General features: G+C 39.6%; 1 protein-coding gene across 12 annotated transcripts in view; it reads left to right on the top strand.

The window, feature by feature from the left end:
- LOC126272755 (membralin) overlaps window positions 1–14073 on the top strand; it is a 486429-nt gene that overhangs the window by 76721 nt on the left and 395635 nt on the right. For all 12 annotated transcript variants that reach the window (XM_049975869.1, XM_049975862.1, XM_049975866.1 and 9 more), the window contains exons 5-6: window positions 4684–4742; window positions 12183–12300. In XM_049975869.1, coding sequence (XP_049831826.1) covers window positions 4684–4742; window positions 12183–12300 — 177 coding nt within the window. The remainder of the gene's footprint in view (window positions 1–4683; window positions 4743–12182; window positions 12301–14073) is intronic.

Here is a 14073-nt window from a genome sequence, read left to right as displayed (position 1 = left end):
ATTCTTAGGTGTTGTAGCTTAGCAGGAAGACTGTCTGCATCTGAGATCACATGTGCTCTATGTGCCAAAGAGTGTAATGCAGCACCTCATTATGCAGGGTGATGACAACTTTGGCCTGCAAAGATAGCTCCTAGTGTATTGATTTACGATACGTGCTAAGTCCCAGCCTATTATTGGCTTTTCTTTTGACCATGACATCCAGGAATGTTACGATGCCATCTTTTTCCACATCCATTGTGAACTGTACCTTTGGATGGAGCAAGTTCAGATGCTGAATAAACACAGGTAATGTCTCTATTCTGTGAGGCCACACCACAAATGTGTTGACTTGCATACTGCAGTGCTTTCGTCTCAAAGTCTTCCATAAAATAGTTGGCCGCTATAGGAGACAGAGGACCCTATGTTTTAGGGAGGCCATACAGATCCACGCTGTGGATAATCTTATCAACAGGGATGCGGGTTGGAATCCAGCACTAGCTGCCATTAAATCAAAACAGGGAAAACAAGAACTTCTGATTCATGACTTAAGGCAACATTCTGCTGAGATTTAATTCAATTTTCAACCACAGGAGCATCTGGCAGCACAGTCATTGCCCACAGCACATGTGCGGAAGGCCTTTTTGTGACTTCCAGCAGGGGGCACTTAAGAGCACCATGTTCCTCCAACTGCAAGCATCTTCGACCACATGTGTATTGTCTGCTCTCGGCATGATAAATTTCGACACCACCACACGATTATCATCATTTGCATCTTGCAGCAGTGACAGAAGCAAACACCACCACCACCACCAACACCACCACCACCACCTGAAGATGTCGAGCAATTGCTTTGATGAAATATTGTTGAATTTACACAATAAAATCTGGCAGCAAACCTGAGAAATGTATTTGCAGCAGACCCAATGGGAAAGCCTGAAAAGTCACATCTGATAACTCTGCAGGATAGACAGATATGCCATGCATTCCACCAAGAAAGTTTAACATCAGCTCAGGTGAAAGGAAGGCTCTGTGAGACTTAAGGGCGAACAAACAACTGATCATTTTACTTACTAACAAGGGGAACATCACCATCCTCTCACAAACTACATACAACAGCAAGACGGAGGCACAACTCAATGATCCTGTTTATCCAAAGCTAAGAGAGGATCTGACTGACAATATCTAGTGAAAAACATAGGACCTTCTGAAGAAGATCTCTGTTCCTTTGACAGTAATTAAGAGCTACGCCAACAGGCTACAGTTCTCTAAAGACTGTACGGCCTACCAAAGATACATAAGAATGGGTCTCCTCTTTGCCCAGTAGTGAGCAACTTTAGAGCTACTACCTATTTTCTGGCCAAACATCTTACTACACTGTTGGGCCATCCCATAGGCAAGTGTGACCACTGTATCCAGAATTAAGAGTACTTCATGGGCCACCTGAAGACCCTAAGTTACAACTGCAGGATCTTTTGATTAGCTTTGACATTGCATCTTTATTTATGAAAGAACCTCTGCAGGACTCGTTAGAGCTTATCCACAGACAGTTTGAGAAAGACATAGTGGCATTGGTTAAACATATGGTTACCTCAACTTATTTCTTATTCAGTGGTCATTATTTTGAACAAGTGGACAGTGCCACCATGGGAAGTCCTCTGTCTTCCTTGATGACCAACTGTTTTGTGGAAGACTTTAAGGAAAAAACACTGCAGTCAGCAAGTCTCAAACCTTCCTGCTTCTGGCAGTGTGTAGACAATACATTTCTGATGTGACTGAAATCTAGGAGTAAAGTTTTTTTTTTCCATGTGTCTGTCTCCTTCGCTGTTCCATGTGGAAGTCAGTACTGCTAAGCTCATCTGTCCTTGAGAAAGGGTGGATGACATCCAGGGATGGCGATTTTTATGCCAAATCTGTTAAGAGAGACAGCGAGTGTGATGCCAAGATATCAGGCAAAATGAATAGAACAGGATTTTGGTATGGGCAAGTTTCCTGAACAAGATAAGGTAGAATGAACATCATTGGAGTGAAAAACGAAAGTGGTAATGAGAAGTAAATGATAATTACAACAGTAGCACTGGTTGATCTAACAAATAGAGAAGTATTTGAATTGCTGATAAAGCAGAGACGGTAGTATAGAATTGTACAGTTTGGTGGTGACCATTAAACTTGGTGGACAGCTGCTTGGTGATAATGTCATCATGAAAATATCATCAGTGAACCTGAACCCGACAAGGGGTTTTGGGACTCTAGGAAGGTTTTCTCCTGGCAGCTCATAAACAGATTGATATAGGAGGGTGCCATGCTAGTGCCCATGATTGTGCCACAGGTTTGTTTATCTGTCTTCTCTCCAAAGAAGGAGTACTTATGTGTGAGTATGCAATTGATTAGATGTATAAGGATTAAGTATCTTAGAAGAAAGATTAAGGAAAGGCAAACCTACGTATCTAGCATTTGTTTAGAGAAAGCTTTTGACAATGTTGATTGGAATACTCTCTTTCAAATTCTGAAGGTGGCAGGGGTAAAATACAGAGAGCGAAAGGCTATTTACAATTTGTACAGAAACCAGATGGCAGTTATAAGAGTCGAGGGGCATGAAAGGGAAGCAGTGGTTGGGAAGGGAGTGAGACAGGGTTGTAGCCTATCCCCGATGTTATTCAATCTGCATATTGAGCAAGCAGTAAAGGAAACAAAAGAAACATTTGGAGTGGGTATTAATATCCATGGAGAAGAAATAAAAACTTTGAGGTTCGCCGATGACATTGTAATTCTGTCAGAGACAGCAAATGACCTGGCAGAGCAGTTGAACGGAATGGACAGTGTCTTGAAAGGAGGGTATAAGATGAACATCAACAAAAGCAAAACGAGGATAATGGAATGTAGTCAATTTAAGTCGGGTGATGCTGAGGGAATTAGATTAGGAAATGAGCTGCTTAAAGTAGTATAATAGTTTTGCTATTTGGGGAGCAAAATAACTGATGATGGTCGAAATAGAGTGGATATAAAATGTAGACTGGCAATGGTAAGGAAAGCGTTTCTGAAGAAGAGAAATTTGTTAACATCGAGTATAGATTTAAATGTCAGGAAGTGCTTTCTGAAAGTATTTGTATGGAAGTGAAATGTGGGCTATAAATAGTTTAGATAAGAAGAGAATAGAAGCTTTCGAAATGTGGTGCTACAGAAGAATGCTGAAGATTAGATGGGTAGATCACATAACTAATGAGGAAGTATTGAACAGGATTGGGGAGAAGAGAAGTTTGTGGCACAACTTGACCAGAAGAAAGGACCGGTTGGTAGGACATGGTCTGAGGCAACAAGGGATAACCAATTTAGTATTGGAGGGCAGCATGGAGGGTAAAAATTGTAGAGGGAGACCAAGAGAGGAATACACTAAGCAGATTCAGAAGGATGTAGGCTGCAGTAGGTACTGGGAGATAAAGAAGCTTGCACAGGATAGAGTAGCATGGAGAGCTGCATCAAACCAGTCTCAGGACTGAAGACCACAACAACAACAACAACAACAACAACAACAACAATAAGGAATGAGGTAGTGGGTCATTTCCCTATGGAAAACTCAGGTGTAAGACCTGCTCAAGTCAGCCACTGAGCACATTCTACTCCAGCCATGTTGAACGCATTCCTTTCCAACAGAGGCAGGTTCCATTTGTGAAAGCAACCATGTTACATATCTGCTCTGCTGCAATTTTTACATAGCATTTTATGTGGACATGGCTGCCAACCAGCTGTCCATTAGAAGAAATGGTCAACTGCCAACTGTGGCCAAGAGAAACATTGTGCTGCTGAGCACAGCATGCTCAGTTTCAGTGTCTGCTTCACAACTAATGCCATCTGGATCCTTCCCCCCTCCCAGCAAAGCTTTCCTGAACTATGTACAGGGGATTTATCCATGCAGCACATCCTGTGTTCCTGAGATCTTGCTGGTATCAGTCTTCACTAACCTTCTGCACCAACACTCTTTTCCACACAGTCTCCCCTCCCTCTGTTCTGTCACTCCCTCTCAATCCACTCCCTAACGTTGTCAGCATTGCACGCTGCACAAATGCACCAGCTCTGGTGCCTTTGTCATGTCTCTATACCATGCAACTGCTGCTTCTCCCTCCCACTTTCCTATCTTGCATACTTGCTACCTCCTTCCCAGCTGTTAGCTACCCTTCCCAAACCCTTCCTGCCACTCCCTGCCTCTTTCCTCTCTCACCTGCCCCACATGAGCCAACGTATCACTCCAGTCTACCTGACAAATTGCCATCCCCGCGTTGTGCATTTAGCCACTGCGAGGAATGGCCACGAGGTTTGAGGCGTCACGTCACAGACTGCACAGCCATTCCCGCTGGGGGTTCGTGTGTGTTGTTCTTAGCGTAAGTTAGTTTAAGTGTGTGTAAGTCTCGGGACTGATGACCTAAGCAATTTGGTCCCTTAGGAATCCACACACATTTGAATATTTTTGATTAGCATTCAGCCAGCACAATATAGCTGACCATAGGCAAACAATTCATGTAAACTTACTAAAGTCTCCCATCTTCTTAGTTTGATATTAACGTTTGAAAACTGAAATTTTGCCTTTGGGAACCATTTTTTTTAGGGGCAGGGAGGGGGGGGCGGAGTGAGTGTGTGTGTGTGTGTGTGTGTGTGTGTGTGTGTGTGTGTGTTTAAATATATAATTCATCATATATTTTCATTTGTTCTCAGGGAGTGACGTAGCTATTTCAGCTACAGCTTGGGATGGCAACCTTTCTGACACTAATAAGGTAAATTATTAATTTTCAAACAGTCTTACTGTAAATAACAATAATGTTAGCAATGGTACAGCATTTGTTATCTCCTATTTACTAAGCAGCTCTCTTCAGTAACACACCTGTTTAATCTTCAGTATAATCTATTGATGAGTCACGGTTTGTTCAAGTGAATGATTATGCTTACATTTATTGGACTTGAAAGTTATTGTTATTATTGTAACTGGATTGTCACTGTTATTATTTCTTTTAATCATTTTGTGTGTCATAATTCTTTCTCCTCACAATTTTGAACATTGGCAAAAAATACTCATCATCGTTTACAATGATTCTTAGTGAAAATGTGACTGAACTAACTTTTTTTAGGCGTTCCAAAATGTGCTTTTTCTGGTTTAAATTGTTATCGCTGTGGACACATGAAGATCTTGAAATTTCTACCACTTTTATTATTTTCGTACCGTGTGCTATACCTATCATTGATTTAGTGCCTCTAGATGTGCATAACTGCGTCTTTTTAAAATTGAGGGTGAAACAATTCGCAGAAAATCAGCCAACAATACTTACAAGAACATTGTTTACCATATATTATGTATCAGTTTATATGCTTGGATTACAATACTAATGTCATCTGCCGAAAGGTCTAATTCTGCATGTTGTATATTATGCAGAAGATGGTTTAAATGGACCTAAGATTTGCCCCAGTTAGAATTTTGTCCCTGGCCTATACTGGTTGAATTATTAAATGCCATGACATTATCCATTGGTTGGCTATACTATCAGTCTCATAAAATTTCTATTTATTGTGGAAAATACTATGATTCACACGGTCAAATGCCATAGATGGGTCACAAAAAATACCAATCAGTGTGGTATTTACTGCTTGTGAAATATGGTGAATGCACATGTAAATGGCATTCTCAGTAGAGAACCTCTTCTGAAACCCAAACTCTGATTTGCTGAGGATATTATTGTTACTAAGGTGAGTTACTGTTCCAGGATTCATCACATTCTTAAAAGTCTTGGAAATGATGTCACTTTGTTAAAACCGTGTTTAATGTAACACAGTTTGACTTTTTTCCATCCTGTCACAGTTACAAAACAATGCTCACAATGCCATGAAATGTTCCTAAGAACTGTATGGTCTAATGATAACTTAAAACCAATAATGGGAAAATAAAATTCACCTTCAATTTTAAAAAGATGCAGTTATGCACATCTAGAGGCACTAAATCAATGATAAGGATAGCACACCGTATGAAAATAATAAATGTGGTAGAAATTTCAAGAGCTTCATGTGTCCACAGTGATAAGAATTTAAAGTGGAAAAAGTACATTTTGGAACTCTTAAAACAAGTTAGTTCAGTCACATTTTCGCTAAGAATCATTGTAAATGATGATTAGTATTTTTTGCCAATATTCAAAATTGTGAGGAGAAAGAATTACGACACACGAAATGATTAAAAGAAATAATAACAGTGACAATCCAGTTTCAATAATAACAATAACTTTCAAATCCAGTAAATGTAAGCATAATCATTCAATTGAACAGTGAGTGACTCATCAATAGATTATACCGAAGATTAAATAGGTGTGTTACTACTTGCAATCATTTCAGAAACCATAGTAAAATTTTGAGTAAGCAATCTCTGTAAGATGATTTTCTACTTACTTTGAATCTCATGTGGAGAATTTAATACTAGGTTCACACAGCAGGATACAGTTGTAAAATAAAACTATATTTAATTGTGTTAGAGGAGAAATTAATGAGCATTTATCTTCTAATTTCATGTTGCTTGTTTCTCAGATAATAAGAGAAGGCAGATCTAGTGATTTATTCTGTCTTTTAGTCAAGTGTAGCACATTCTCACATACAAAGACTCTTTTACTTTTTACAACATGTAGATTTTTCATACTCGTGAAGAAGGTGTGCGTTAAATTCATACTGTTATCATCAGTTACAGGCTTCAACTTATTTCTGCTCTTTTAAAATTTTTGAGGACATGCCTTGTCTTCATTCAGAAAAATCATTCTCTGATTTCAGTGTATAATTATATCAGAAACAGATTACTTTTTAAAAATTTTAGATGTTTACAAAACTGTGTTTTTGAAAATTTTTGTAAATTGTAGATAACTTATGTAATAGCAAATCAGAATGTGTGATTCACAGTTACTGCCAGAGGATAGATCACTCCAAATTTCAATGTGTATCAATGCAAATAAACATACATTTTTGAGGATTTTCAGACGTTAGCATTTCTAATTTGTAGTAAATTGGCATTTGTGATTTGGTTACTGTAGCAGATATTGCAACTAAAATACTGTGTTATAGCTAGTTTTCCCTTAAAGAAAATGTATGTTATCTACATTTATTGTAAATTAATTCTATTTTTGAATATATTAACGGCTACAATAACCTCAAAAAGTTTTAAGAAACTGAAAAATTTTACCACATGTTTTTCTGTTGCCTTAATAGAAATCTCATTTTGTATATTTGCTTCTATTCTTATAGGAATTAGTAAGTTTTAACTCAAGAGATTAACAGATAATTGGAAGGCTTAGTTTAAAATTGTTGATCACAGTCCTGTAAGAGCTGTTCAAAAGTTATCTGACTTTTATTTATAAAATCAGTCTTTATTTAGATACAATTATTCGACACTAGTTACCTTCAAAGTCATCCCTGTCTCAGCTTGTACACACTTCTCTCAACACTGCTGCCGGTGCTGGAATCCTCACTGGAAAACCTCATATGATATGGTTCAGAGCTGCTCCAGCCAGTTCTGGAGAATGCCTTTTCTTTTCTGAAATCTGGTTCCTTTGAATCTTTTTCAGTTTAGGGAAAAGCCAGAAGTGACTTAGTGATAGGTCAGGGGAATAGGGAGGCTGACAAACCACAGCCATGTTGTGTTTGTCCAAAAAAAAAAAACAACCCTGAATTAATTGGGAATGAAGAGCAGGATGTTATCATGGTGAAGGTGCCAGCTGCCTGCTGACCACAAGTCTGGCCGTTTGCATCTCACAGCTTCATGAAGGTGACACAGGATCTCTTGGTAGTACTCATTATTGACATTAGTTCCTTCTGGGGCATACTCATGATGGACCACACAATATAGTCAGCATGACTTTCAAATTACTGCATACTTGCCTCATATTTTTGGGTCTCAGCAATGATGAGGGCTTCCATTGCAATGACTGGAAGTTTGCTTCTGGCTTGTACCCATAAATACAGGACTAATCACAAGTGATCACTGTGTTGGGGTTGCTGTTCACAGTATCCAGCTTGTTCTGTTCGATCCCTGAATTAAGTTGCTTCTGCTCAGTTTTTAGCAACTTTGGTGCAAATGTTACTGAGTTCCTGCTGAGGTTCAAATGTTCCATTAAAATGAGTTGAATAGATCTAGTACTATTTTTAACCTTGACAGTAAGTTATCTGATTGTGATTCATCTATCCTGAATCATCAGGGCGCTTATGTGATCAGTAAAATCTCATTTGTGGATGTTGAGGGCCAACCAAACTTAAAATTTGATGCAGTAATGTTGTTCCATTTTTTTCTGTCATATTGCCCACAAACCAAAATCTAGCAAATACCATTTGCACATGTTCACTTGTCAATTGACAGGTAGTGACTGGTTGTTTCCACAGTCATAAAAAAAATTCGGCATGCATACTACGTATGCCAATAAACATAGAGAGCTCACACACCATGATTCCATTATTAGTTTCAACAATAAAAAATAATGTTAGATACTTTTTAAATGGGCTTCATATGTGGCACCAGCCACAATGCATCCCCAATGTGAATGCTGTTCCCAAACATGGGATGAGTGGGTTGATGTTCGTAAGCAGTTGAAAATTGCCCTGACTATTGTCAGACAATTGGCAGTGGCTGTGTATTGCTGTTTTGGAAGAGCTCTTGAGAGTCATGTACCTGCCTTACAGGTACCAAAGGTATCTCCAGTACTATGTTCTCCTGTGGATCCTGTCTCCTCTGCAGAAGGTACAGAACCTGTCATTACTCGTCCACTTGGATGCATGTGGCATTTCACTGGTAGGTCTAGGAATCCTCTACAGGGTAGGTGGGGACCAGGGAGGACTAGAGGTGTTATACTGATCCTCCTAACCAACAAGTTTTAGGTGCTGTCTTTCACTGAAACTGATACTGAGCCAGTGGGACTGACTTGTTTTGAGGAAACCTTTTTCATCCTGTGTCAGGAGGAGGAAAACACAAAAGGGGAGTGGTCTATTAATCATCAGCAGTTAAAATGTATGGCAGATGTTGCAACCACGTGGGGAAATGGGAGCAAGGGACGGGAAAGGACACCAGGTGCACTCAGTGTGTATGCCAGGGGTTTCATTCAACATATTTGAAAGGCTATTGTGGCAGCCATTGAGGGGAGAGAGTGTAACCAACTGCAGATTGTGTCACATGTTCGAACAGACATAGCCAGTCATCTGGGCTCCAAGGTCGTACTTGGATCATTCCAGTGACTGACATATAAGGTTGAGAACACTTGAAAGAAGCTCACAATCTGCAGTATTGCCCCCATAACACACAATTCACAGCATTGGTCCCAAAACAGATTTCGGAGGTATTGTGACAAGCTAGGCCACTTCCTGGACATGCACCATAGAGTTGAAAACTGTAGGGTCCCCCTAAATGGATCAGGTGTGCACTACACATCAGAAACTTCTGTCCAGGTAGCTAACTATGTGTGGGTTGCACACAAGGGTTTTTAGATTAGGAGACCTCCATCCAATCAAGATAACAATAGCTGTAGGAAACACAGAAGTATCACTGTAAGAAGGAAACCTGGAAGTATAAGTGACAATTGAAAGAAATGCCTCTCACAGGTGAGAGTATTATGATCCTAGTGGTTAACAGGCGAAGCATTTACAACAGAGTGCCAGAGACTGAAGTGCTCCTGAAAAGGAGTGGAGCTCATGTACAATTAGTTACAGAAAGCTGGTTGAAACCTGAAATTGATAGCAGTGAGACTTTTTGCAAAGATGTAGGTGTGTAACAAAAGGATAGGCTAATGAGAAATGGAGGTGGTGTATTTGTCACAGTAGACAAGAAACTCAAATCCAGCGAGATAGAAGTTGAAGCCACATGTGAGATTGTTTGGGCAAGAGTCAGTATCAGGGGCGGTCATAAAATGGTAACTGGATCTTTCTTTCACCTACCAAACTCATCTCTTGATGTAATTGATATCTTTAGAGAAGATCTCAGTTCTCTTGTACGTGAATTCCCCAATCATACTGTAATCATTGGTGAAGACATTGTCTCCCAACAGTCAGTTGGGGAAAATTAGTGTTGTTAGTGGTGAGAATGATAAATGTCCTGTGAAACATTATTAAATGCCTTCTCTGAAAACTAACCAGAGTAGATAGTTTAGAAGTCTACTCTTGATGGAAATATATTAAATATAATAACAACAAATAAACCTGACCTCTTTGAGGATGTCCACATTTTACCCAACTTGCACTTTTCTCACATCACATCCTGACAGCCATGGATCAAGGCAGTGTGTGAGATAAAGTGTTCTTCAGTTTAAAAAAAAAAATTGACTCAGTATCACATCAAAGTTTATCATCTAAAGACAATATTGTGAAAAGGATAGATTGCTACTCACCATATGTTGAGTCGCATATAGCCCCCCCCCCCCCCCCCCCCCCCCCAAGGCTGTTATGACCATACTGTGAGCAGCTGCGCATAATGGGAGAAGCAATCTGTTGGTGGGAGTGGGGAGGGATTGACAGGAGTAATGAAATTATAATGAAATCCAGACCTTTAGCTGCTTGCAGGCATTGATAAATATCAACAGGAACAGTTGAAAATGTGTGCCCCAGCCGGGACTCGAACCCAGGATCTCCTGCTCACATGGCAGACGCTCTATACACTCTATCCTACAGAGCCACCGAGGACAAGGAGGATAGTGTGACTGCAGGGACTTATCTCTGGCACATTCCCAACTTACTGTACATGCACTACATTTGTAGCACCCCAGCCCACTATACGCATTCTTGTGGCAGTCAACTACCAATTCCTGTAAGAGTTTGAGCAATGTGAGTGCATCCGCACTGAAGAAGATAATTGGCCGGTAAGCCTTATCTGTATGAAGATGGTATCTGTACTTTCAGACATGTCTGAAAGAACAGATACCATCTTCATAATGACAGGAGTAAAGTTGGACATGAGACGCTGCACTAACAATCAGTGTGGAAGTGCAGTTGTATGTTGTGCATGGACGAGATGGTTGATACAGTGTTACTCGTAAGAAAGAGTGTGCAGTGCATTTTGGAAGGCAACTGGTGAAACAGAGGTAAGAAGAGGGATATTGGCAGACACTGAGTATAGTAATGCATTAGAAAGTAGTAACAGAGGAAAACAGTGCTGGATTACGGGATGGAAGGAAAGGTGTTAGGTAAAATCAAACAATGGAAAATCCATAATGGAAGTACAAGAGTCATTGACAGATAAAGTCCTGGGTGTACTCCAGGGAAGTATATTGCATCCCTTGCAATTCATATTATTATTTTTGTGGACAATTTTAATAGTAACCTCAGAATGTTTGCAGGTGATGAAGTTATCTATAATGAAATACAGCGTGGAAAAAACTGCACAAACATTAAGTCAGATCTTGAAAACATTTCAAAGTGGTGCAAAGTTGGGCAAATCGCTTTACATTTTAGAAAAATGTAAAACTGTACATTTGAAAACAAAAAAAAACGTAGTATCCTATGACTATTTGAAATTGACCAACTCGTACAAATACCTGGGTGTAACACTTTGTAGGGATTTGAAATGATCACATAAACCAATTGTGGGTAAAGTAGGTGGTAGACTTCAGGTTATTGCTAGAATACTGGGGAAGAGCAATCAATCTACAATGGGGATTGCTTGCAAATCACTTCTGTGACTCTTTCCAGAACATTGCTCTAGTGTGTTGGATCCATACCAGATAGAACGAGCAGGGGATACTGAACATATACAGAGAATGGCAGCAAAAGTGGTCACAGGTTTGTTTGACCCATGGGATAATGTCACAGAGGTGCTGAAGAAACTGAACTGGCATACTCTTGAAGATAGCTGTAAACTATCCCGAGAAAGTCTACTTCCAAAGTTTCAAGAACTGGCTTTAAATGATACTCTAGGAATGTACTACAACCCTCTATGTATTGGTCACATAGAGGTTGGGAGGACAAGATTAGATTAATTACAGGGTGCACAGAGGCATTCAATCAATCATTGTTGCTGAGTGACTGGAACAGGAAGAAACGTAACAACTGGTACAATGGGAAGTATCGTCTGCCATGCTCTTCACATTGGTTTGCAGAGTATTAAAGTAAATGTAGATGATATTTCTTTATTTTTTCTATATGGTATGTAATTTACATGGTTGTGATTCAATACGAATTCAGAATATTATTCAATATGTGATATGCCTTTTTTGCAGTATATTCCAAGTGCTAATGAAACCATAAAGGAAGATGCCGATAGTCCTTTGGCGAGTGATAAAATTATTGCCCCATTGAAAGAATCTGTGTCAGAGGTTGAGAAGCTTGTGCGAGCAGGTAAGAGATCATTTATTCTGTTGTTGAATAAATTTTCATACACAATGGAGTGTGCACTGATTTGAAATTTCCTGACAGATTAAAAATGTGTGCTGCACTGGGACTTGAATACAAAACCTTTGCATTATGATAACAAGTGTTTTATCAACTGTTCCTATTGAGGATTATTTATTTTTAAATGTAGATAAATAGGTTGGATCTTTATTTCCTTCCCATATTTAAGGAAAAATTTGTATGCTATTTCACAGATCTTGTTAATTTTAATCTGAAACTACAATGTAACATTTGGATAATGTTAGCTCTTTTTCACCAGCTGAGCACGGTTTTTCAGTGGTTAAAGCATAGATACAGTGAACAGCATAGTGAATACGGTACCATAGACAAGAGAGAGACTCTCTGTAGTACAAGTTGTATGCAGGGTGTCCCATTTATCTTGACCACTTGACCACCCTAAATAACTGTTTGTCCAGATGCAAATTACAAAATGTTTTCAAGCAAATTGTTCTTTAGCCATCAGGGGGACATCAATCAGCATGATTGCCTTCATTGTAGCTTTGTTTTTTACAAATATATGAACAGCGGTATGACTTTTTTAAATGGCACCCTGTATTTTTTTATTCGGTAATTCATTTCCTCTCCTAAAGACCTATTAAAAATGTATCTCAGTGTACCATTCACTGAAACACAACATTATTGGCTGTGAGCCTGGGATAACAAGCTCATCCACTTGCCGGAGTTGTCAGAAAACAAATGAAAACCAAGTAAAAACATAACACTAAATTGACTTTGACCCTCCTGTACCATTTCTCAGGAGTAGAACTTTCAAAGGTGCTCAGAATGGTGACCCTGGACACTGATACACTGGTGCACTCGTTGAATGAAAGAATTATTTACTGCTTGCAGTGTTGCCCACTGAAGAGGATTACAAGCAAGCACGATACGTTCCTGCATGTCCTCTGGAGTAGTTGTAGTACCGCGATAGACGTTTTTAATGCATCCCCAAAGAAAAAAGTCCAAAGGATTTAAATCAGGAGACATAGCAGGCTAAGTAACTGTTCCTTCGTGACAAATCCATCTGGCAGTATATCTTCGGTTCAGAACACGATGTTCAGGCAAGGCATTATGTGCTGGACATCCATCGTGTTGATACCACATTAGCATTCTGGTTCTTAGTGGTTATTCATCCAGAAGAGGAGGAAGAATTCATGTGAGGAGGTTGGCATATGCTGTGCTGTTTAGACTACCATTGATGAAATAAGGGCCAATAATTGTAGTACCAAGCGTCCCATACCAGAAGTTAATTCTCCACTGACGCTGATGTTCCACCTGTGTAAGCCATTATGGGTTGTCGCTGGACCAATAATGCATGTTCCTTGTATTTACCTGTCCTTTGTTTGAGAATGAACATTCGTCGGTAAATAGAACATTGGAGAAGAAGTTAGGTTTGACGAGGATTTGCTGCTGACTCCATGACAGAAATATACGCGATTCTGGAAATCATTACCATGCAATTCTTGATGTAGGTGTATATGGTAAGGATGGAACCGGTGATGTGTAAGAATACGATGTACACTGGTTTCAGGAATGCCAATCTTGTGTTCAAGCTGTCGTGTGCTCAGCTGTGGATTCATAGCAATGGAAGCGAGAACAGTAACTTAGGCAGCTTCGTCTGTGTGAATGCTATGATGATTGTGTTGTCGTGGGTTGAAACTTCCCATATTTTGAAGCATTGCAACAAGGTGAGAAAATACCCGTTGGGAAGGTGGGTTCTTG

This window comes from Schistocerca gregaria, chromosome 5 (genome assembly GCF_023897955.1).
Source record: "Schistocerca gregaria isolate iqSchGreg1 chromosome 5, iqSchGreg1.2, whole genome shotgun sequence".
NCBI classification, from domain to species: domain Eukaryota; kingdom Metazoa; phylum Arthropoda; class Insecta; order Orthoptera; family Acrididae; genus Schistocerca; species Schistocerca gregaria.
This window is presented reverse-complemented; position numbering and strand designations above follow the sequence as displayed.